This window comes from Tyto alba, unplaced genomic scaffold (genome assembly GCF_018691265.1).
Source record: "Tyto alba isolate M040663 unplaced genomic scaffold, T.alba_DEE_v4.0 Super-Scaffold_32, whole genome shotgun sequence".
Classification (NCBI taxonomy): Eukaryota; Metazoa; Chordata; class Aves; order Strigiformes; family Tytonidae; genus Tyto; species Tyto alba.
This window is the reverse complement of record NW_024881307.1, coordinates 8,443,902-8,469,007: the sequence shown is the minus strand read 5'-3', so window position 1 is coordinate 8,469,007 and position 25,106 is coordinate 8,443,902. Positions and strand designations below refer to the sequence as shown.

Below are 25,106 nucleotides of genomic sequence, written 5' to 3'. Positions count from 1 at the left end.
TCCCTCAGATTAAAAAAAAAGTTTCCACAGTTCTCAGACATTCAGAGAGCTTCTCAGCACGCTCACGTGGACATTTCTTTAGGGGATCCAGCTGTACATCCCGGTCTCTACCTGAGTTAGGTTTTAGCTTCCTCCTTGGTTTGCTGGACACCCCCCCGCCCCGCCAACAGACACGGGGAAGGTTTTGCAGCTTACACACGCCTCCCCAGGAGCCGCTCGCGGGAGCTGCCCCCCTGCCCAAGCAGCCCCCCTGCCCAAGCAGCCCCCCTGCCCCGCGCTGCCAGGGCGCTGCGCTCCGTGCCCGCGCCCAGCGCCCAGGGAACGCCGCGAGCCCCTGGCGCCCCGTCAGCGCCCATTCCCTTGCTCAGCTTCTGCTCCCGGAACGGCGGCGAGCGGGTTGTCGTCCTCCTGCCAAGGAGCACGTGGCTCATACTATTAAGCGTCCAAATGCAGTCCTCCACGCTCCCTTCTACTCCTTCCCCATTCCCTCCCCACAAAGCGCGGAGGAGGAAAACCCAAGGAATTACCCATCATTTTACTACAAATCAAAGGTTCAACTCTAATCTAACACCTGCGGAGGGTACCTAAGAGAACAGTAACACGACGAACAGGACTGTTTTCTTTCTCCAAGATGGTATCAAGCTAGAAGAGTATTCCCCAACTCCCAGTATTAAAATTGCTCAGACTGCAAAGTTTTGTAGCCCTAAGCACTTGTTTCTGTTGGGTTTGTTTTTGTTTGTTTGTTTGTTTGTTTTTTTAAACCAAGTTAAAAAACCCCTGTAAAAGCCAATCAAGCTCCCCAGGGAACAATATGAAGAGAGGCGACAACAAAGTGCTTTCCAAAAATGCTCTGCTGTGCGTTAGGCTCCAGAAGAATTGAAAGGTAAGGATGAGCTCTTCCACTTCAAAAGCCCATGAAATGAGACGACCGGGGCACTGTTAAGCCCTCTTGTTTCGGTCGGTTGCTATATAATCCCACAGAGGTGCATAAAGCCGGGTCTGGGCAGCGCATCACAGAGCTCAGCAGCCAAGGCTCGATCTCAGGTACCAGAGGATCGCAGACGGGCAGGCCTGTGTCAGGTCAGCCTAGAACCTGCGCAAGGTGCCAGCTGCCTGGAAGGGCCCTGGCGACCAAAACCGCCCCACGGCCCACCCAAACACTGGGAGCAGCCTGTCAGGGCCTGACTCAGTACCTTCAGCCTCTCTCCCTGCAAGGAGTAACATCCCCAAAGCACTGGGGCTATTCTCCTGCTCTGACAGGCGGCACAGCGAAGTGATTCCCAGCGCGCCACTTCCCCCTTCAGTGCTCTACCATAAACGCCCTCATCCCTATTTTTCCATTCTTTCCCCCTCACCTAGTCTGACCTGCCTCCAAGAAGTCCTAAACCAGCAACGGGACTCAAAACAGGGTCAATTTTTCAGTATTAGTGTTGCCCATTATCCAGTGTACTGCAACACCGCAGTACCTATAGCTGCCGATCTGCCTGGGAAGCCCAAACGGCTGCTTTTTCCTCCTTCTTTTATTTTGCGCGACTTGAAGGGAGCCGTAAATCTCCTGGCTACAACCTGGCAGTTTCAGCTCTGGGCAGCAGGCCACACAGAAATCCAAAGCTTCCTTTAGCTGCACTGCGTTTCCTTCTTTCTGAATACCTGGAAGCAGCCAGTGCCTGCGTTTACTGACTTCTGAAAGCAGCTGCCTTCCTCCCACGCTGCTGGTCTTAGCTCACCTGCTATTTTGATGTTAAGGTTAGCATCCAGAAGTAGATTTTCTGCCTTCAGATCTCTGTGGACTATATTACGACAGTGGCAGAAGTTGACAGCAGCCACGATTTGCTTGAACTTTCTCCGGGCTTCCTTCTCCGCCATACGCCCATGGGCCACCAAGTGATCTGTAGGGGACGAAGCGAAGAGCAAAGTGGTTACTCACAGGGGGGAGAGCGACCCAGACAGGGGCTTCTCGCACGGCAGCGGCGAGCGGGGCCGAGGGTGGAGACGGGAGCGACGCGGGCGCCCGTGTGCTCCCCGCGTTCCGAGCCGGATGGGGTCACCGGCCCAGCGCCGGCACACCAGCCCTCACCGGGCCGTCCCCAGGTGAAAGGCTCTGAGCTCGCAAACCTTCCTCTATGCAGAGGAGAGCCGACGGGGCTGGCGGGAAGAATCAGACCTGTTTTGTGAAAAGCGTAAAGTTTGGAAACTCTTTCTCTACGACAAAATAGAAATAAAACCTTGTCAACGTTTCCCTTCAGTCAAATACCAAGCCTCATACCACATTACCTCGGCAGTGAGAGGTGCAGGCTCGTGGCCACCTGCCATCCCCCCGCCTTCCCTCCGGTTTTTGACAGGCAAAGTCTCCCTAAGGTCACCGAGGCAGCAACCCAACCAACCAGCCCACCCAAACCAACCCACTCGCAACCTGAAAGCATCAGACTCACAGAAGACACTCATCTGTCCTGCAAACGGGGATGGACCGACGACAGGAGTCAGGCAGCAGAAATGGCAGAGAAAGGAGCAAAAGCCTCCCCCCGCCTCCCCTGAAGCGTCCAGCAGAACTGGCAACAAAGCTCTGCCAGGAAAAGCGTGAAAGTCGCAGCAAGCTGCCGTTCCTAGCCTCGCCTGGGATCTCTCCAGCCTAGATGCCAACCTAGCTAAACCCGATGTAGCGTGGCAAGAGGCACAGGTAGGAACAGCGGTTTGCAAGATTACGGAGTTGAGGAGAGCGCTACAGAAACCCGAGAAGGGTCCTGGAGAGCCCCCCGCAACCACACGCGGGACCGGGAGGGTTCCCGAGTTCCCCCAGCTCGTGGGAAGAGCTTCGGAGAGGCTCGCGCGAGCCCTCTCCCCGGCAGCGTGGGCCCCGGAGCGGGTCAGCAGAGGCACTAGCAAGCCAAAGCCCGGGGGCTTATCTCCTCGCCCGCTTGAAGAGGCCGTTACCTCTCAGCTGGGCCACCGAGCCGGCCTCAGAAGACTTCTGGAAAAATAGGCTGAAGTGGTTCATTTCCCTCCACAAACTCTGTTAAGCTGGAGGGCTCGATAGAGATATCTGTTCTTCAAAATAATAAAAATAAATTACTTCTGAACGTTTCTCATCAGGTGGTTGCATTTTTCCCAGTCACCCATTAATTAAAATACCTGCGACATAATTGACTTGCAGTAAATACTAATTACCAAGATCCATCAAAGCAGTTCTGCTGGCTTCTGACTGCACAGCAACCTACTTCTCTACATTTGACTACTCATGTTGTGCAACACAGCGAAGTTGTTTTTCAAATAACTTGTCAATTAAGTTTTATTCATCGGATAAGCTTATTCCACGAGCAGATCTGAACCAGGGCTGGGGGAGGAACTGCATCACCGACTCCAGCGTGACCCTCAAGTCACTCGCTCGGAAAAGCAAAATTTACTGCCTCAGATAGCCCCGTCATATTTCATTAAGTCATTTGCACGGCCATAAATTTTTTACTCTGAAGAGCTGGGAGACTGACAAGCAGAGTTAAGCAAGGACCTGCTCCAGCTTAAGCATTACCACCGACCAGCAGGTAGTAGCTCAGCTCCTAAACGAGTCAAGGCCATCCCCATCTCTCACTCTGCTCGAATTTGGGAGCGCAGCCCGCCAACGCAGCAAGCGCTCTTAAAACAAAGCGCAAGGCTTCAATCTCAACGGTTTTGAAAATATTCTCCCTCGGGCAAGAAGTCAAATCCAGCTCCTGCAGCAGGCGTCTTTCTCCAGGCTCTCCCCTAAGCGTATTTTTGCCCCGAGCAGGTTCACGTGTCCCCGCGCACGGACGGTGACACGCGCGCTCAGGCCTGCGCGCTTCAGAGCTTGCTCCCGGCAGCTGCCGCGCCAGGCCTCCGCTCACACAGCCAACTCCTGCTGCCCCTTTTATCCGTCAGTCCTGCCTAGGCTGTGAAAAAAACCTCTTCAGGTCAGGCGTGAAATTTCGCTTGTCGTGAAGAGCTGCGAGGGGAGACCGGTCCCCGAGCTCTGCACGTAGGCACAGCGCTCGGCGACCGCTGACATTTCTGCACAAGCTCCAGAGGAAGGACAGAAACAATGAAGCTACAGAATACTTCACATACCACCAAGGGCAACTGTATGCCAAAATTAACCAGTGCGAGCTTAGTCTGCATAAACCTCTCATGCAAGGGGGGGGTTACAGAGATGACCTGAACGCTCAGCCGGGAGCCAGCACGCACAGACTCGCCGCCGGGTCGTACGCACGGCGCTGCTCCTCAGCGTCCTCCGGGGAGGAAGGAACGCGTCATTTCATTCCACAGCAGCCCTGAAAAACATGGGTCGCTGTTCTCTGTACTGACACAGAGCTGCTGATGCTGCTCCCTGCGTTAAAAAGCCGGTAAAATCCTACGCTGAAGAAAAAGCACCTGCAGGTTCAGAGACAGGACTGACACCCAGGCTCCCACTTTTCGCCCCTGGGCAGACGCCTTGTGCTGTTGAGGTGCTTTCTGTCCGGAAAGCAAACGCTGCTCAAGCTTCCCTTCTCCTCTGCGTGGTGGATTAAGCCACGTTTCCAGCGCGTCGGGCGACCTTGCGGTCTCAGAAGCAGCCTGACCTTCTAGAGGCTGGCACCACGTCGGTTCACTTCGTCTGTCCAGTTCGTGCTGGGCAAGCTCAGGACGAGCAGGCGGCGGATGGGGAGGCAGGGCAGAGACAGCAGCCGTGCTAACCACGTTAACCAGAGGGTAATCTTGTCGAGTTTCCTGAGAGTTTTTGTGAATCAACCAAGCACCCATGTTCTGGCCCACGAGGACTGCAGCTTATTTACAGTATTCATAGCAAACAGCCGAAATCAAAACAGACCTCCAGACTGTATTCTGTCTGACCTCAAAAGAAGGACGCTAGAGGGACCTGGAACAAAGAGCACCCTATCTTTAAAAGGAGACATTCATTTGTTCCTAATGTCCAACCAGCAACCCAACCGCCCGCGAAACATGCACAGGGCCTAAAAAAAAAAAAATAACCATTTACACGTTGCTGCTTAAGCCCACAGCAAAAGCAAGTCTTCTCCCTGATCCCCATGCACCGCTATGCGAAACAAAGTCAATGATCAGAAAGTTTCCAGTAACGGATGAAGCAAAGACACTTACAGCACAGTTTGGCCACCGACGGAGCTATCGTCCCTTTTACTGGAAATTCAGACGAACAGGTTGTGAAGTGCTCCCAGGTGCTAACGCAGGAAAGCCTGCGGGGCTCAGACTGACAAGGGCCAAGACGGACCGGCGTCCAACGCCGCCTGACTGCCTTAAACCGTGCCCAGTTAGAGAAACTACCATTCCTGCAGCTAAAAATTCCTACCTGCATTACTGCCTACGTAACATTTACAGTTGCATGGTACAGTTCCGGCCTTTGAAAGTCTTTTTAAAGCGTTAAGGGAAACAACTTCGATTTGCTTCTAAAAACCGTGCAGCTCACAACACTGTAACTCGGGTTATACGAGGCGCCGGGGCTTACAGGGAGCGCTTAGCGCCCAGGAAACCACGGCTGCCAGCCCCTCGCCCCTTCTGCAGCTCAGCACTACACCTTAAACCCGAGGCCACGCAGATGGGAGGAGATGAAAGCCTGAGCACAGGCACGTCTGATGCAGAGGCCTCCCCGGTGCCAGACGCGGTGACGGTGACTGCCCCGTCCGCACGCACCTCCCGCCGTTTCCAACAAGCCGGCCCCCGGCGGGACGGGCACCGACCTGAAGCAGCACGCAGGCAACGTCTTCCCCCCAGCAGAGCCCTGGGTAAGCCCCAGCTTCCTCCTGGGAAGAGCCGGAGCGGGTGCGAAGCCAGCCCACGCTGCGGCAGACTTTCTCTCCACACCGCGGGGACGTGAGATTCGTCAGTGCTGGAGATGCTAACGGCGGCAGGGAAACCTTCCCAAAACGGGTCGCCGTCCCCTCCCTGTAAATTGCTTCCGCTGTTAGAACAAAGTCGTAACGGCTCCTCAGGAAACTCCGATTACAAAAAGCTGAGACTTTAGTTTCCCCCTCCCTGCTCTAACAGCGAGGGCGCGGCGGGGCCTCGTGCGGTGCCTGACGATGCTCGAAACCGGCTAGCGGGGGCACAACCTCCCGGCTGCGGTCTGGAGAAGCGTCACAGCTATGACATAACTGGCTGCTCCCCGCTGCCAACGAGGGGAAACTGCCGGGCAACAGAATGGAAATTAGCCATGCTAATGAGCTGAGTTTACTACAGCATGAAGTATTTCAGAGAGCAGTTAGATTTTCACTTCGACTCATGTGGAAGGCTATTTTTGTCAGCAAGGGAATTCATTCCAAGTTTGTATACGAGCTTGCGCATAGTTCTGGATTTAAAAAAGATGAGCCCCTCTCTGCCAAATTCAACAGAAGAGGGACACGAACTAAAAAGCGGTTTATACTCTTCTGCGGTGATCCACGCACGAGCAAACTCCAGCGCACGCTCAGGTGATTCTCCTGCAGTTACGGCTTGCTGCACAAGGGAAGATGAATTTCACACGCCTCCACAACTGCTGGGGGTCTAGCACCGTGACCCACGTTCGAGGAAACAACCCGAGGACTGGGGTGGAGGAAGCCAGCTCTTTCACCAGGCGATTCCCACTTTCCAAACACCAGCTGCTACCTGCTTCTTCCTTCGGCCGTCACCTTCTCGGAGAAGAAATCCGAAGGACACGGACGATGTTGAGAAGGCGGCGTGACCACCACCTACAAAGGTACTGAGGAACTGGGATTAGATTACGGTGACTGGAAAACAGCATTTTTCACTTCAGGTTGTCTTATCTTCCTTAACTTGGGGCTTTTCTTCTTTCCCTGGGAGCTTCATCTTTTGTTACAACTGGCAGAGGGAGGTGCTCTGACATCCAAAAGTGCATCTACTGCAGTGACCGAAGAGGACAAAACGGAGACTGCTGCCACTTAGCCGAGAGGCCGTATGTGACTGTGCTCACAAGGACACTGCCTGCAAGCAGGTTTAAGCCAGGTCGCCTCAAGCACAAAGGATTTCCCCCTTTCTCCGAGGCTCACGTTGGCTAAGCTAGTAAAGACCAATCTTGCAACATTCTGACTCCGTCACCTGGCGCAAAATTGTAGGGTGTCAGTAAATCTCTATTTCTACAAGTCTCTCATCGGTCATGGCAATAAAACAAACAAAAAAAAATCAGTCAACGGTTCTTGCAACTGTGCTGCAGAGATACTTTTTTTTCCTTTAAAGAATAGCTTCTGTGGTCAGGAATGCTCAGCCAAAACATTGTTAGCAGACAGTGGAGTTTAAAATGGATGTAACTAACTAATGCAGGCTAAGATAACATCGGATGCCAAAATGATAAGACGACACACGGTTTCAAGAACAAAATACTACAGTACCACAGGACTGACTGTTTCTTTGAAAGCTACTAACAAACACCAACATTTCCACTATTGTCAACAAGTTTCACAGAACCAGCTGGGAAGCAAAGCATTCAGCCACACTTTAAAGTCCGACCGGATGACTATTTCCAACATCCTTAACCCCAAAGTCAGCATAAAAGCGGAGCAAGCACCACCTGTCAATGAAACCCAAAGAAGAAGCAGAGGTTATGGAAGTTATTTTTCCATCGAGCTGGTATCATCTATTTTGTTACTCCCCTTGTCAATGGAAAGTTTTCAGGCTGAAGGGCATCTCTCAACTGAAACAAGAGAGCGTGGCAGCTATTTTCAGTTTACTGTAGTTGACCGAGTGCATTATCTGATTAAAGAATGCAATAAATGTACTTACCAAATATTTCCCCTCCACTAGCATACTCTGTCACGAGATAAATCATCCTCTCCGTCTCCATAACCTGGACGCAAGGACAGAAAAGTGACATGTAAGGAGACTGCCGTGTGCAAAAAGAAACAGAACAAAAAAAGATTTATTCCTTCTGTAACATGTGTAACTGCTTTCATCAAATCAAAAATATCACCTTCCCCTGCTTCATCGAGCTGTGCAAAGGAACGGACAGGAACTGGGGAAAGACAAACAGCAAGTTTTAAACGCTCAGTCTGTAACTAAACACAGCCCTTCGCCCGCACCTTCCTCCTCTCCCATCTCCCCTCCCTTGGGCGTTTGCTCCCTGGGGTCTCGTCCTGCCCCAGCAGCCTGGGAGACTTCTCAGGGCTGCTACAGCCAAACTAGTTCACCTTTCTCGTTAGTCACTCCGCTGCAGGCGCTAAAATAACCACCACGATTTTGCCAAAGGGGAGGATATTCACCGAATCGGTGACTTCCCGATGAGTCAAGGCCTATTAGAAATAACCCGGAGCTCGGGCTTTGCTGCAGGGAGCCTGCGCGGTTCAGCCAGGTAACACCACATTTCTACCAGTTTTTCACACGCATTTTTGCGAGTCTGTTCTGAGGCTGCAGCAGGCCAAGGCGCTGAGGCCGGCCGCTGATCAGATGGGATTCCTTCAGAGGGCCAGGCAGGGTGCAGACCAGGGCAGCGCCAGGCTCGGCACAGCAGCCGGGCACTGCACGGGGCTCTCGGAAGCGCGCGGCCGATTTTGGAGCGCGGCTCTGCTTTCTCACAGAAACCTGCGCTCCAGAACGAGCTCGGAGTCCCGAGCAGCGTCCAGGCAAGGCCCTGTCGGGATGCAGAAGAGAAGCACAGCGCAGGGCGAGGCACTATACGCTGAAGACAGGCCTCAACCGGGTTTTAGTGCTCAGTACACAGTGGGTGAGGGTGTACGAAGACGCTGAGCACACGAAAAGCAGCAAATCGTGCCTGCCTGCCTACAGATTAGCTAAGGGTGGCTCCAACAACTGTTCTGTGGCTGGATTATGCCTTGTGACCCGCCTTCGGGCAAGCACACGCCTGGGGTGTTCTCCGGCCCTCGGTGCTGTTTGTGCAGCAGGCTTCGCAGCTTCGTCAGTGGCAAAACACACCGTGCCTGGCGTCCCCGACCGCAGCACCAAACCGCGGGTGCCAGGGCCTTTTCGATACTCCGGGGGGTTCAGAAAGGGCCTCGAAGCAGTTTGAGTTTGTGTTGGCTTTTCTCCCTTTCAAAGACAAGTGAAAGTTCACTCTTTGACACGAAAGGGACTATTACCCCAACAGAGAGGCGGGGTGCGTGGAGCCCCACACTGCTCGTTCTGACGAAGAATTAGGACCTGAACCCCTGGACTTTGCGTTTTAAAAAATACACGCCAAAACCAGACAACAGCAGCTGCTAAAACAGCCGGACCGCTATCTTCCTGAATGCTAAAACCAGACTGTAACAGAGACGAACCTCAGTTTTGCTCAACTGTCACAGGGCAAGATATGCAGCTCCCACTTCACGGTGATCCTACGTGTCCAGAACGCCCTTAGGGAGATACTTTTAAGCACAGTTCTGTTTCCAGATAGAATCTCTCCTATTGTAAACTACTACCATCATAGACACTTCCTCCTTCTCACTCACACCTTGTGAGCTTTATAAGCTCAAGGAAAGGTGATTTTAAAACTCAGATTCCTGATGAAAAGCACGAAAGCTCTGAACCCCCCAACTCCAGTTTTCAGTAGTTTTAATCTAAAAAAAAAAAAAAAAAGAAACCAAAACCAAAAAACCTGCCACTGAAAGCCCCCAGAAAGAACGGTCACACGAAACACACTCCACGGTGGGTACTCTTTCCTCACCTTTATGGAGCTGAGCCACAAGTGTCACCCATTCAGTATCGTATCAAAAGCTTTAGATGGAATAAAACAGGTTGAAAAAGGGTTTTTTGGCTTCAAAGAAAAAAAAAAAAAAGCTTTAGGGATTCAGTTTGCAAAGAAGCGTTTCTTAAGTTCCTTAAAAATGCTGCAATCCTGCAGTGTCTGCTGTAAGCATCTCTCACTGGGCGGTTTGGCCAAAACAGCTAAACATTAACCTCTGTCACTGCTGCTCAGCTTTAACCCTTCAGAGTCCAAATAAATCCTCCTATCTATCAGAGACGGACGAGAAGCAGACTGGGCTTGAACAGACAAGAGCTGGTTTCAGGGACCGGCGACTTCTGTTGCGGGTTACCACAACTTCTCCCTTAAAACACGCACACGCGAACATTACCTTACAAAAGGAAATGACCCCAGCGCGTTTCCTGCGGGATTTCAAGCCCTTTCGAGCCGAGCCAGGCAGCCACAAGCAGGAGATCACCCAGCTCAGTCGGTCTCCTGCGCCTGAACACTGCCCCGGAGCAAGGGTTCGTGCGCCAGCCCAGAGGAGAGCTGACTTCCCGGCCGCAGCTTGGACGGAAGCCCCCTCTGTTCCCAAAACGGCCCGTGCCCGCGAGCCCCCCGGCACGCCCGCTGCCGGAGCGCGGCAGGCAGCGGCCAGCTCGGGGCCAGCCCTGGGAAGGAGCCTTTGGCCAGCCGCTTCCCAGGGCCGGGACGGCGAGCAGCAGAGCGGGGTTTGCACAGAGCTTTTTGGCGCTCTCTGCTTCTAAGTCACTGCTTGAGCCCTTGTGTCAGAAAGGCCCGGGGAAGGGAGGCTTTCATCCGCCCAAAAGCTTGCAAAACAGCAGCTGACATTTCACCTAAGGTGTTGGCCCCCCTTTATTCCTCTGCGCCCATCGCTCTGCCCTCCGCTTGGCTCTGGGCTCTTTCAACCTCCTCGCTGCTCAGTCTGCTCGTGCAGTCCGAGGGGCACCACCGAATACACGCGCAAAAGCCAGCACACACCGATTCCGTCTCTGGCGGTTTTGTCTGCAGAGTAAAAATGCCAAACAACCTGAAGGAAAAGTCTGCAAACGATATTCAAAAGCAGATCTGCTGCTGCTGCCTGTCGCCTTCCAGGAGAGCTCTGAGCGGATCGGCAAGTCCTCGGCGCCACGGGGCAACCGGGCAGGGAGGAGGGGAGAGCCGGGGACCCGCGCGCTTCCAGTCCTGCTAGCGGGTGAAACTTACTCTCTCCCTTAAACGGAGAAGGGGAGCCCGCATCCGGTTTTAACTGGGAAGCTGAAAAGCACACAATAGCCATAAACAAATGGCAAGAGGCCAGCCCACAGCGGAAGCGTCATCTCTCAGAAAAGAGAAGGATTTGCCGCACTTTTCCCCCCCGCCCCCTCTAATCAAAGTACGCCGAGACCTTGAAAACATGAAGGACCTGCCCAGTATGTCACGTAGGAGAAACGAAGGGATAACCCGAGGGAAAGCACTGCTGTGCAGCGTAAAGCTATAGTGCAGAGGAATGGGAAGCCCCCTGCAGAGTGCTCCTACCTGGTATAACCGGATGATATGTGGGTGGCAAAGCATCTTCATGATCTGAACTTCTCTAAATATCTTCTTCAGGTTCTCTTCATCCAGCTGTGTCTTATCAATTATCTTGATAGCAACCTAGCAGAAGGGGAAAACAAAAGAGAGGTTATTGACCCAACTGCGTATTAGGAAAAGCATTTTTAAAAACCAACACCGCACGCAGGACCCTGCTGGGCCGAACACCGTACAAAACCAGAGTACACTGTCCCTGCCTCAGAAAGCCCGAGATCTGCGAGCAGCCTCCCAGAGTCCAGCCAGCTTGCCGTAAAGGGGGGAGGAAGGAGCTTTGCTTCCTACTTCTCCGCGCATTTTCCCTCCCGAGGGTACCTCGCTAAGAGAGCGCTGCTGCAGAAGGCAGCGGGGTTTTTAGGCTCTTGCCGGTCAGCACAGCACAGCACGTTCAGAGAGGCACCCGATACCGTGCCGAAAGGCAAGTTACTTCTCAACTGCTGCACGTACTTCAGGCGAGCCCAAACGTTTCTTCCGCCTGCTCGCGGGAACGGGCGTCCTAGTCCTCCCCACCCAGCTCGGCTCTTCAGCCTCGCCGCCCTCGCGCTCACTTGCTGCGGGAGGATGTGCCCAAAGAGCAGCCGGGGAGCTGCAGCGCTTGGGCGTCTCGACCGGCGGCGAAGTGGCCAGCTGGGCACCCAGAGGGGGACAGCGCGCGGGGTCGGCACCCGGACGGGCTCTACTGCACTGTCCGCCCAACGTCCCGCTGCAGCGGGGCCGGTGGATGCCAGCCGGGGTGGAAAGGAGGGCTCAGGCTTCCAACAGTCCAGGTATTTATTTATCTATTTTAAACCAGAAGTGTTCCAGAACACCACTCTAACACAGTTTAAACAAGTCGAAGTGCTTCCAGTCAGCTGCTCTCCAGCCTCGAAGACCTCCTCGCTCCTCCGCCCTCCACCTTCCCCGGCGCTGGCAGCTCCTGGCTCTTTCAGGCACAGGCAGCAAAGCCATCAGGCCCCGAACAGGGAGACACTTCTCTGCTAAAAAAGTACTTCCCCTCAAGACCACTGCTGGAAAGCAATTTGTTTCGTCCAACACGCACGGATGATACGGAATCTTTTCCGGAAGGCCTGATTGAGCAGGGGAGAAAAGGCAGGACTCTCACAGCCGGTGTGAGACGTTGCTGGAGCAAACAGCTGAGAGAAAAGGCTGCTCTTCCTGGCAGAGGAACGTTCGCAGCATTTCTTCTAAACCCGATTTCAGCCTGGAGTTAATAAGTGCCTTCCTCCCCACCCAGAAACCTCAGTGCGAGCGAGCAGCTACAGCATGCCAGCCTAGTTCGAGATTTGTGAGCTGAATTAACATCCACCAGCAGGTTTTCTCGCTTGGAGATGGCACGCTCTCTGGGAAAAGAACCGCTTTTACAGATCTTCTCCTGGTTGCTTTGCTAACGCATAATTTACGAAACTTCTGTCAAGGAAGGCTGCAGAAGCATGCAAAGACATGGGGAAGGGCATGCAAAGCAGCGCTGCGGTAAAAATTGCTGATGAGGCACAACCAGAAAGATTTGACAGAGGAGCCCGAAGCCCAATTACATAAATGCTTCAGCTTGTGACAGGCTCCAGCATTCGCTCGGGACGAGGACAAGTGCTCTGCACACAGAGGCGTGCCATGTCCACGGACAAAAAAACCCACAGTGGCACATGATCCAAAACACATGTAGTTCTCCTCTGGTGCCAAACCCCAAGTGCAATGCGGAACGATGCTCTAACAGGCATGCCGCTGTTTGGAGAGAAACAAACGCACACGAGAAAGGATCTTTAAGGGAACAATCTGAAGCACATGAAAATTAAGCTTCACATTTTACGATAAGATCCCTGCCAGGGGAGTAAGTGCCCTGCACGTAAGCAGAACGCAGCAGAATGCCGAAAAGGCATCGAGTACAATAAGCTGTTTCTTTCATTTGAAACCTTTAATTCAGAGTACAGGAACGATTCCAGACTTCTAAGTCACCGAGCATGCTTCCTACAGCAAGAGCAGGAGCTGAAAGGCGGCCAGGCCTGGCACGCAGCACCAGACGCCGCTGGCAGCAGCGGGGCTGGAGGCAAGGCGCAAGGTGAAACGGCAGCATCGGGCCCCGCTCCGTCAGGCTGCCAAGCAGTAACCGGCCGTGATTAACGGGGTGAGGAGCCGCTGCTGCCCTGCCCTGCCCTGCGCTGGCAGCCTTCGGGGCTGCAGCCCAGCCTCTGCCCAGCAGCAGGCAGGCGGGAGGCGCGCGGCGTCAGCGCCGGGTCTGGTGGATCCGCGCCGCATCGTTTCGAGGACAACACGCAGGGGTGAACTGGGAAAGTTAGGAGAGCCAGAGGGGGCCCGGAAAGCACTCGCTACGTGCTTTTCACCGAGGACCTTCCCAGCAAGAACGAGCTTTTGTAAAGCTTAAACCAATATATATATATATATATAAAAAGCTAAGAGAAGCTTCCTCAAAAAGTGAAGCCAAGATGTCTACCAAGAGACATGAGTCATTTTCAGGCACAAATACGTAAATGAAAATCCACAGATCTGGAGTATTCCGAAGCTCCTTACTCATTTTCCAGCTCTATATTTGCTCTGAGGAAATCTCATTTCCCAGCTTAATTATATGACTGGAGTTGACACTCTTGGCCAAGTCCAAGGTATGTGGAGCATCTGATTGAATACAACTTGGTCAGTAGAGCCAGACTAAGCAGAAGAACTCAGTTACTCTGTTTTTCTCCCTGAGAGCACGGGCAGGGAGAACCAGGCTGCCATCTCCCCAGCTTGCCTGCCCCACACGTGTCACCTTGCCGTGGGCTTCGCACGTGGTGCCCTGAAACTCCACACCCACAAGACACACAATACCTGAGTCGGGAGCAAAGGAACACAGAGGCCAGCCAGAAGCTGTCTTTGTGTGAAGGATATTATTAGGAGTTCGGCCAAATGGGTGGCCCTTGGGCAAAGCTAAGCCCACCCTCAAAAGTTACGAGGAGGAAAGACCTGGCGTTTCTGAAGGGGTTTCTTCAAAACGTTTTCATTCCATTCAAATGCCTCCAGCAACCAATGTAACCTAAAAGGTAAAAGTCTCCCAAAGAAGCCTGGGGAAACCACGCTGTGCTCTGGTTTCAGGAAATTCAGAGCTTCCTCACGAATGTGAGAGGGTGGAAGTAGGAAATCCCCTCCATGCTCAGCGCAGAAGGGGAAGCGCAGGGAATTTTGGCGGGGGACTGCGTTTCACCTGGGGCTTTGCAGAGGTACTTTATTTGGTTTGTTTCAGAGGATTGACTTTTTTTCTTTTTTTTTTTTTTTTTTTTTTTTTTTTCCAGAGGGAAGGAGTGGTTTAAAGGCTTTCCAGAACAGACCGAGTTGGTTTCTCCATTCCTGCATTTCCCAGCTGGCTAATATTCTCCCTTCCCTTGAAAGATGATTCAGGATTTCAACAGAAAGACGACTGGCTGAAATCCTCTGGTCACATCAGCCAGACCGACTTCACCGAAAACCCGGTCGCAGGGAAACAGCCACAATGGATTCAGCCCTGCGACGCGCACGCTTTCCTTCCTCCGGGAGAGCCCGCCCTGCCTAAGCCTCCCCACCAGGAAAGAGCCCCCGCAACCGCATGCCCTCCTCCTCCCGGGCTTTGCTCCGTCCTCCTCCCGGGCTTTGCTCCGTCCGCCGAGCTGTCGGTGCAGGTTACGCGCACAAGTTGGCAGTTTTTGGTTGCAGTTCTTCCTGCTAGCAGCAGCCTGCTGCTGCTGCTGCTGCCACAAAACCATCTCGCCCCAGCAGAAAGCACCAAGAGAGTACAGGCAAGTCGGCTTCCTGCTCCAGCGGAAGGGAACGCTGACATTTGCAGCGCCACTAGAATCAGCGCTCCGTAGTATTATGTATGCAAAAAGAATCGCTTGCAGGTAGACTCATAAAACACTAAAAAATCCCAAATCGAGTGTGTTCCCTCATGCTTACAAATACCACATAAAATAGGAGACAGCAAGACTAAACGTCATTAAATAAAGCACAGATTCGGCTGCAAGTAGAAGTGGAAGAAAACCGTGATCTAATCTCTTAAACAATGCAATACTATAAAAAAGGAGTCTGAAAAATTAACTATTCTTTTGTCAGAAGTTAATGAAGCTTACAGGCAGTAGGATATATGCCAAATCTGGAGCATACATGCTGCTACCAATTAACAACATGTTCCCTCCATTTCTAAACCTTTCGTTTTTTCCTTCCTGCATCCAAGCAAAACTTACGCTAGCAATTTGAGGAAGAAATTGTTATTTGGAAGAACTGTTAAGCTGCTAAAACCAACGGTCGGTGGAGAGAAGGTAAGGCGTTCAACCTGACGCCCACAAGTCACTGCGGAGGTCTTGCTCTTCAGGGCCAAAAGCCTCGTCCACTCTATTTCCAGATTTTTTTCCTCCGGCTGCAACTTCAGCTGAACGCTGCTCTTTTTTTTTTTTTGATTCCAAAGCTGTGCTGTATGCAGTGCATGCCCGGCAAAAGCCCTGCGAGAAGCAGTGGAAGGTTCAACCACAGATTAGCCTGACAGCAAAAGGGGCCGCTGAGGAACTAGGAGAGGTAGGGAAGCTCTGGAAGGCCAAAAGGGCACAAGCAGTTATGACCCATATTGACACGTCCCCCTGCATCACACGGGAAGTCGAGAGGGACAGAAACTACACTGCAAGCCAAACCAGCGAGTTGCCTTCCCTGCACCCCGAAATGGCAAGTTCCTATTTTGCACCGAGACATCCCATTTTAAAGTCTGGTAGCCACCCGAGCTGGAGGATCATGCCAAGGGCGCAAGTCTCCGAAAGAAGGCACAAGTCCTGGTCTGGAGAGAATACCTGCTTGCAGGAATTAAAATTTATACAGACATCCTGGTTATCAGCCAGGCGTGGCTAATACTCATGCAGACTTCCTCGCATCAATACTGCCGTGCCAACAAGAAGGGAACCAAATCGCTGGGTGCCCCGGCCAACGGGCAGGAGGAGGACGGGGGCAGCTCGGGGACAGGGAGGGGACCGCCACCGTGCTCTTGACCACTCCAACTTCTTGGAAAGTACTTAAGGGAGGAAAAAAAAAAAAAGGTAGGAGCAAACAGCCTGTCTTCAGTGGAAAGAAGCCACGAAACGGTGAACATTTCCTTTTCCTTCTGCGCAGTGAACAAAGGAAAAAGCTAAAGGCCCTGTCCTGGGCTAACATCTCCTAGATCACGCCACACATTTGCTTATGTCCAATCTAAACTATAATTAAAATTTCCTGCATGGATGATCATCCCATAAAGAAACCACCTTTTCCATTTCAGTTCGGTTGTTTCTATAGCAGCCCCAGCTGAACATCAGGAAAAAAACCACTTTTGGAATGTGAGCGTGTGATCAGTCTAATCAGTAATCGTTACGGAAGTATAATTATGCCACTAAGCGTTCCCATAAGTCGGCAATTGATCTCCTCAACGTAACAAGAGCCAACAGATGGCACTGACAAATTGACTGCATTGGAAAAAATCAACATGTTTATTTAGGAGAAACATTTCCCAGAATTGTTCCGAGGAGCCCTCCCGCTCTGAATTCCTCCTGGAAACCCCTCAGTAAACACTCCCGGGATGTCTCAAGCTGCAGGTGCAGGTGTCTGCACCATTCTGGTCCCGGGGCGCTCCGGGAGGCCACGTGGCAGGGCACAGCGGAAGGAAAAGGTGCCGCCGGCGCGGGTCTCTGGATCACTGAATGAGCGAGCCTGCAGAAGGGCAATCCAAGTGCAAGGACAGACACCTGCACTCCTCCTCCATTTGCAAGTTACAGCAGTGAAGCAGCCCTCTCCTGTCCACCCACGAGAGCTACCGCCCTCCGAGGCTGGCAACAGGAGCTGTCAGGGGGACGGACAGAGGAGATCTCTTTCCAATTGCCCCTGCCTGCCAGAAACTCTTGGGAAGCTCGGGAACGTGGCCTGTTTGGATTAAGCAGCTGCTGGAGGGGTAAAAATCACTCCCGCAAGCAGATCCTGAACCTGCACGGGCCCTTCAGGAGAACTCCGGTAGCAGAGACCAGAGTTAAGACGGGGGCGGGGGGGAAGGGGGAGAGAAGAGAAAAAAAAAAATCAAGAGAAAAATCCGACAGCAGCAGCGGCGGATGGAAACTGCAAAGCACGGCAGTGCCAGCCCAGCGCTGACAGCACAACGCCCCTCGGGAAACGCCTCCGGTACGGCCGTACCGAGATGCTGAAGGCAGCAAAGAGCAGGTACAGAGGGTGCCGGGGGGGGGGGGAGCACCGAGTCGCTGCAGCGCGGCCCCCGAGGGGCCGAAGCCCGGCGGTTCGCGCCCCCCAGCTGACCCACAGCACGCGCCCCATGCCCGCACCCGTCCCCTGCCCCAGCTCCGGCTCGGCCGCTGCCTCCTCCCCGCGGTGCTGCCGCCTAGGCAGAAGGGCTCCGCGGCCCAGATCAGCGCACGAGTATATACAGAGGGTGATATGAGTATTAGCTACATGTAGAGGCACTGCACCGGCATATGGACGCACGGCTGCGATAAAAACAGAGCCTGAACTCTAGGCTACTGTGGGTCGTGCCCCTTTTCGGGAGCTCAGCTTGACGGATGTCACTCTACAGCAACGCCGCGCTTCCGTAGGGACAGGCGGATGGCAGAGGCACATGTTTTTCAGGCAAGCTGTCATCACAAGTTTGCTTCTGTGTTTAGGGTCACTAGAAGCAATCTCTCGAGACGCAAACAGGCAATTTGTACAATTTTTAGTCATAAGAAAATGCTCAACAAAAAAGATGCGCTCGCACTGACATTCTAGATACCCAGCTTGTTACTGAACCGGCAAGACTTCTCCTGACAAGCTCACAGGCAAGAGAGAGGCATCTCCTCCTCAGAATGAACTAACTACCAGAATCTACCTAACGAAAAGCGATGTAGCAGATAAAACGAGGCCATTCTGCAGCAAAGTCGGCGGCTTTTGGAGGAGGTACAAACACAAATATTGGCAGCAACTGAAGGCAGGAAACTGTGGACCAAGACACATATAGAAAAGTTGCATTTGCTCAGGAAGGAAGTTATCACCTTGTCCACATCCCTCTTCAGAATCAATGCAGTGACTTGTGTCTTGCACAAGGTGAAGAAAATACTGATGGAGCTTTGAGAAAAGTCAATACGTCCAAATCCTCTTGGCCTGCTGCACTGTTAATACCCTGCTTGTGCGAACGCTGTACTCTGCTCTGACCTTTCCTTGTCCCCAGGGGACCAGAACTGGGATTTCAATGACAGAAGCACAAAACCCACATTCACATCTACGGCTCAGCATAGCAGCTAAACGCAGCTAAGAAAATCTCATCATTGCAGTGCATGTACAGCAGCCTACGAACGTGGTTGGAACCGTCGCAATCAGAGGAGACTCATCTACAACACCCTCTAGCAGCCCGGCCTTTACCCGTGCTGACAACCAAAGTACCAATTCTTCATTTCCCAGTCTCATGCTAACACTACACTAGGAGCTGCAGCTTCTCTTTTCAAAAAGAAGCTATCAAACACATTTAAGAGATGAATGCCCCCTCCCTGAAACACACTGGCCCGTAAGTAGGAGCTTCAGTGTCAAACGGGGACTTAATCCCAAATGCAAATTCTCTCTTTCCCTATTCTGAAAGATGCCAGGTATACTCGTGCACGTTCGGCCACAGCAAGTGAGATGTTCAGCAAGCAACGAGCGAGCTTGATCGCATTGCTAAAACTGGCTTCCTGGAAGCGTATTATTCTCCTCTGCTTGGCACAGTTACCTTGCATCACAGGTCAGCAACGCTGCCCTTCTGTAGAGCTTCTCCTAATTATTTCATCACCTGGGGTAACAGCAGGAAACTACAGAGGGGTGTGGAGCTACCTTCGCTGGCTGCCGAACACGCTAGCGTAAGCGACATCCCAGGCTTGCCGAACGGCATTAAGGGCGTTAAGACTGCAGAGGAGGGCAGGGGAAACGAACTGGAGGTGCCAGTTCGATAAACAAACCATTTCAGCGCGGGAAGAACCTCCTGCCGCCAATCGGAGGTGCCGCGAGCGCGCGTCCGCCGGCGTGCGGCAGGAGCACGGCCTCGGCCCGCGAACACGAGACGTGGGGAGGGAGCGCGCGCGCCGGCGCTGCTGCTGTGCTGTGAAGAGCCTGTCTAGGCTGCACGGTGTTCCCACGCAACACGACAAAACCCGAGGGCTGCTCCGTACCCGGGCCTCAGGCTGACCAGAACTGCAGCGGGCCGCGCCGACCGGGGAGGTCAGCCACCCCCCCCCGCTCAGCTACACCGCGTCGACCTCCAGTCTTTATCCTTAAAGCAAGATTTCCAGCACCCTTCCTAAGTCCTGGTCAGATGCTGAATGTCCTGGCGCCAGCCACTACTGCCTTTTCTTCCTCAGCCACAGCAAGAGACCGCACTGGATGGAGCCAAAGAAACCAGATCGCAGCTAGCCACGCCTAACCAGCTCACACAGAAGTACGGTATATCCACACCACTGCTGTCTCCTCCCTCTAAACTCCAGCAGGTTCACGCTGTACCGTGTTTACCTTACAAATGACCTCTCCATCTTTTCATTCAGCACTCTGTCGGAAGAGGAGAAAAATCCTCCAGCTCCATGGCTTCGGCTGGCATTTGTGCCAGTAATTTGTTTCTAGTTCAGAAGCCTCATAAAATTACCGTAACGCTCAACAGATGCAAGCCGAAAGAATTCACGGGAGTCAGAACCATGAATCGGAGACAGTATGGAAAATTATTTATCTTCCTCAAGCAAAAAAACCCCAAACCACACCCCCAACTGCCAGCCTACCGTGATGGCCTGTACTACTGCATTTTAAATACGTCCTCACAGCCATTCCCAGGTAGGCACAAAAAACTGCACGCCTGGCTATGTGACTGAACTGAACTCCTTCATACCCTGACTATAAATGCAGAATACCTAAGAACCAGCATTAAAAGTTAGCTTAAGGCTGAGGGAAGCATCTCAGCTAAAAGCCAGGTAAATGCCCCTCTCTCCACCAATCCTGGGCCCCCCAGCACAGCTCCTTCTTGACCTCTTTACGTCTCATTTCTGCCTCAGGATCTCTGGTCTAACGACCGTCTTTCTAGGGCTGAGATCGAGATGTCCCAAACCAGAGCATGGCATAATCAGTTCGTAAAACCCAAGTTGCAAATTAGGCCGCTGTCTGGCCGAATCCAACCTGAGTTGCAGGTGTAAAACACATCACATAGACGTTTAATGGGAAAGCAGCTTTTGCTTGCAGCATTCGCAGTGGCCCTTCTGTAATTATAGGGGGGACCTGCCGAGGCAATGCAAGTACTGTGTGGGTTTGCTGGAGTGAAAGGAATGAAAATTCAGCAATGAACACTGCTGTGGTTCAGCCATACGATCTGCTGACAGTCTGCAGCGCTACCTCCATGGGTTCTATGCAAATTAAAAGCAATCTTGGCACTTACTACACAAAGACTGCACTTGCTAATTAAAACCGGTTTTTGAATGAGCTTAAACTAGCGCACAGAACCCTACGGAGGTACATTTAAATTGATGCAAACTGGTTAACCAGTCAAATGCAGTGTGAAAAAGCCGATCCTGGTCACGTAAGCTGGGCTCTTCTGTCGAGGACGCTCAGATCCAGCCACTGCGGCCAGCAGATGCGAGCGCAGCGTTTCTGCTCCGGCCTGACCCGCCTCTCACTGATGCTACAGCTCGGCCTCCCAGCAACCTGCACACGAGCGAAGCCACAACGTGAATCCAAGTCTGGCAGGACGCTTGCCCACCTTGGTCCCCCTTCATTACAGGTTACCCTCCATCTCAAGGCACCACATTCAAACCGTTTTCCTCATCACTCTCTGCCCATAAAATCATTAAGCAGCTGAACTTTTGCCCAAAAGCACAGAAGCAGCAGGGTCAGGCCACGCCTGCGCAATGCTGGCCATCGGGACACGGCGCCGACCTCCTTTCCAATCAAGGAGAATGGAGGGAAGGTCTGGGAAAACGGGAATGACACCACAGGATCTTCTCGGCCTTACGTGCCCCATTTCCCACGTGCGCAGCCAGTGCACATCGCACTGCACGTAGGAGGGGAAGCACAAAGCAGCTCCCGCGCCCTCAGCGGTGATGGGAAGAGCCCCCCGGACCCCGGGTGCCTGGGGACAGCCGCAAGAAGAGGAGGAAAAGCCACTGCTGAGAAGAAAGTCGAAGCGTCTTTCAGGAGCGGAGCTCGGTCCCGGCACACGGTCACCCAGGGGAGCTCGATCAGGAAGGAGCTCGTCATCCAACACTGCCGCCGTGCTTCCAGGCTTCTTCCTAAAACTGCGCTCATGACTCTGCCAACGCGGTTCATGTGGTCATCTGTATTTAACGTGGAGGTCTCCGAGAACTCAAACATACGTTACATTTCCCCCCTCCCCATATGTCACGCTTTGTAACGACTTAAACAAATCCTGGTGGTGCATTTCAGCTCGGCACACGGCAGAGTCCCCCGGACCACCATGAAATGCCTGACTGTAACCAGGTGGGACCAAAGCCGTGTCACTGAACCTCAGAGGACAGTTACGCCCCAGGTTTACCACAGTTCTTTTATCTGCCGAGACAGGAGGGGGGCGGAGACTACAGTGAATTCATTTACAGTATCAGTCTGACACATTTGTGCAACACCCCCAGGGCTACCCAGCACAATGCAGCAGGCCGTAACAACAGCAGGAAAATTAGAGCGCTTCTGAGAAAAGCTTGCTGTTATTAAGCACCAGGGTCTCCCTGACTTGCAGGAATCACACCCAGAACGATGCCGGCTGCCACGGGGTCAAAGACGCGACTTCGCTCAACGCCGCTACAGTCTTTTTCCAAACGCGGAGTTGTTTCCTTTGTCCCCCTCTCACAACCTGTCTGAAAAGCCCAGCGAAGGAGCAAGAACATAAAATCTGTAGGGAGAGGCGTGTTGGGTCACCCGCGACTAAAGCCATCGACCCTTCCCTTGGGGCAGGTGCACGCGTGACCCCCTCCCCGGGCCACCCCTCCCCGCTCCCCACCGGCGGGTGAGGAGGGAGCAGGGCACCCGCGGGCGCCAGGGCCGTGCTGCAGCCTACGCACGCAGCGGGAACAAGGTTCCCCTTACCAGCACCTTCCACACCCGTCTGTCAGCGTTAGGACAGGGGACGGTGGTCGTGCATCGCGACCGACCACCGCTCAGACTCGTGGCTCCCACCAGCGCTGCAGGTTGCCAGCTTACGCTTTAAAGCGGCCGGCAGAGCCGGTGTTGCTAAAAACTGAAAAGCCCATCAGTGCCCAGCCAGCCAAGCTTTCTTAACACGTATCACCCGAGTACGATGCAAACGGCCAAATGCAACCTCTGAAGCGGCCACTGATTTGTTGTTGCTCTGCCCAGAACCCAGCGACAGTTGGAGCAGCAAGCACACCAACTAATGTGCCGCGCTCATTTCAGCGGAGCCAAGACCCGCTTGCAAGATCACCCGTACTCCAAGGAGCCTGCTCCTTACGCTGCCGATGCTCCTGCCTGCAGCCAGCAGAGCCGCGGGAAATCGTAAGAGCCTGTTACTCCCTGGTGCTGCGTTACAGCAACACTAGGCTCCTGGACGGAGTTGCTTAGCAGCAGGGTTTTGGAAATGTAGTCGCATGCAGGAAGAAATCTGTCACAGCAGGCTGCGCGTCAAGAATGCTGTACGGCAGCGGCCGCGGGTCCGCCTGCCGCAAAACTAAGCTGTACTTGCTGCAAGGCAGAGCCCGCGCCTGGGAGCAGACGGGGCACGAGACACAGCCCACCTTCCAGGTTTTTCGGGAAGACCCGTCCCAAGCATCAATGGGAAGTCCTCCCTAAACTGCTAGGATATTGGAGCAGGTAGGTTTTAAAAGTGTTACCAAAGGGTCCCCCCGGATTGTCACTCTGCTCTAAAAAGGCCCGGCCTAAAAATGCAAGCGATGGAGGCAAAACAGCACGCCGCAGGTCCACAGCTCCAAATCAAACTCAGGTTTGAATGCGAGTGATTGGATTATTAAAAACCAAAAGCTGAGAAGTAAGGAAAACTAGTAGATGGTGTCCATGAGGAGAAGTGTTAAGAAGCATCCCGGACTTTTGGGTCTGACTGTTTTTAAGTGACACCTATAATGCGAAGATCGCTACTCGGATCGAGAGGTCTCCAACGAGCAGAGGGAACCCCGCAACCTCACTCACGTCAGAAACACGTACCGAGCAGCCAGCACCGGTGCGCTGCAGCGGGCCTCTCGGCAAGTAAGGAGTAGGTGGCTGTTTTCTAACGGCGAGAGCAACGTGCACGCAGCAAGAGCACCTCTGGTTTGGCTCACTGATCTTCCATACAACACAAGGAATGCTACGGCCGTAAGTTGCAATCAGGAAAAATAACTGGCACCGTCCCAGGCTGCGCAGCAGAGCCACAGGGAGCCTCTGCACCAGCCTCCAGTTTACTTCCCAAGGCCCCGTAAGGGTTAAAGCGGAGGACTTCTGGAAGATATTAAGCACTGATGTCTTGGCTTCCCTTCTGCAAACAGCAACAACCTCCAGAGGAATCTGTCATCCCATATAACAATCCCTTTCACTCAGCCTCAGCAGCCTGTTCCCTTTGCCTCGCCACAGCCAAAGCGGCGGTGGCTCCGTGCTGAGCTATTACACCGAATTATGCCCGCATTCCAGGGAGGAGGCCAGGTTCTGCAGCAACACCAGCACACACCATGTTTTTAATATGGAGTTATATTACGCGCAGTCCCCTCTTCGGAGGCGTAATAGCTCCTGGTCGAAAAAGAAGGCTGCAAGAGCGTTAAATACCACATTGGGATCACAACAGCATCAGCGAAAACCTAAAGCCATAGAGAGGACGGAACGAATCGCTATTCCCCTTCACGTGCCACCAAGTCCATTTGGCGATATGGTATTCCGGGCTCTGAAATGCAAACTTGTACAGATATTTCCCCAAGCCTGCGAGCATTAGGTCTTTTCTATACCAAAGTGAATCTACCAGGATATTCAAAAGAAACCACAAGCAACAGCCCCCACTTGCAGAAAAGGCAGTTATGCCGTAGTAGTGCTACGGCTCGGTGACCGACGAACGCTACGACCTCGTCCCCAGGGTAGTCCCGAGGCAGCCGTGAGCTATCGGCACATGAAGGGTTTGCGTGGGATCCACAGGAGTTCGGGATTTCAGATGCAGAAAGTGTTCCGGGCTGCCAGCAGGGAGCTGCTGCCACGGGCAGGGTGATGGGCCCCTTCCCCATTCGGTCTCTGAAGCAGACACGCAGTTTGGCTAAGAGCCCGACGAGAAGGTGGTAGCACTGCCTTTGTTTCTGGGATCGGTTTTAAAGGTGCCAAATGCGTTAATTCTGCGGGATCTGGCGTGTACAGAGCAGGAGGGGACCGAGATTTTGACAGGAAAGCCAAGGATAAAGCAAAATGCCAGCTCTAGCCGATGCAGTTCGAATTTTTCAGACACTGCGTTTCCAGCAACAGCCTTTCTACAGTTTGCCATGATTAGGTGGCAGTTTCTATGGGAACAAATAAGCGGTGGCCCCGCCACAAGATGTCTCGTAAGCGGCACTTTCTTACGGCCTAGCGCGAAGCGCAGCACCCTCTCGGCGCGCCTGGAGGTGCAGGCTCCCGGGCCCCTCGGCTTGACAGCGTTTGACGTGCTGAGGGCAGCATTCGTGGGCATTTGCGCTGAACATCCACTGCGCCGCAGGGCCGTGCCGGCCGTCAGCATCACTGTATTCTCAGCGGCAGCCAACCCATTCGACACCTGCTTTACCTTGGGCAGCTTCTCCTCCCGCACGAACGTTCAGAGCGGTCCTTTTCTTTGTGAGAGAGGCAAGCAGCAGTGGAGTGCCAGTGCCACGACCAAAGCAGCACAGGCCAGCTGAGAGAAGATGCCCACCTCTGCGAAGGGTACAGCAGTCTGAGGATAAAAAGCACCGTGGAGGCTAAG

At 53.2% G+C, this 25,106-nt stretch overlaps 1 protein-coding gene across 5 annotated transcripts in view; it reads right to left on the bottom strand.

Annotated features, from left to right (window-relative positions):
• SIK3 (SIK family kinase 3) overlaps positions 1 to 25,106 on the bottom strand; it is an 88,200-nt gene that overhangs the window by 28,050 nt on the left and 35,044 nt on the right. For all 5 annotated transcript variants that reach the window (XM_042800360.1, XM_042800357.1, XM_042800359.1 and 2 more), the window contains exons 2-4: positions 11,168 to 11,284; positions 7,735 to 7,798; positions 1,728 to 1,889 (exon numbers count right to left, since the gene is read on the bottom strand). In XM_042800360.1, the coding sequence (XP_042656294.1) occupies positions 1,728 to 1,889; positions 7,735 to 7,798; positions 11,168 to 11,209 (268 nt within the window). In that variant the 5' untranslated portion in view covers positions 11,210 to 11,284. The remainder of the gene's footprint in view (positions 1 to 1,727; positions 1,890 to 7,734; positions 7,799 to 11,167; positions 11,285 to 25,106) is intronic.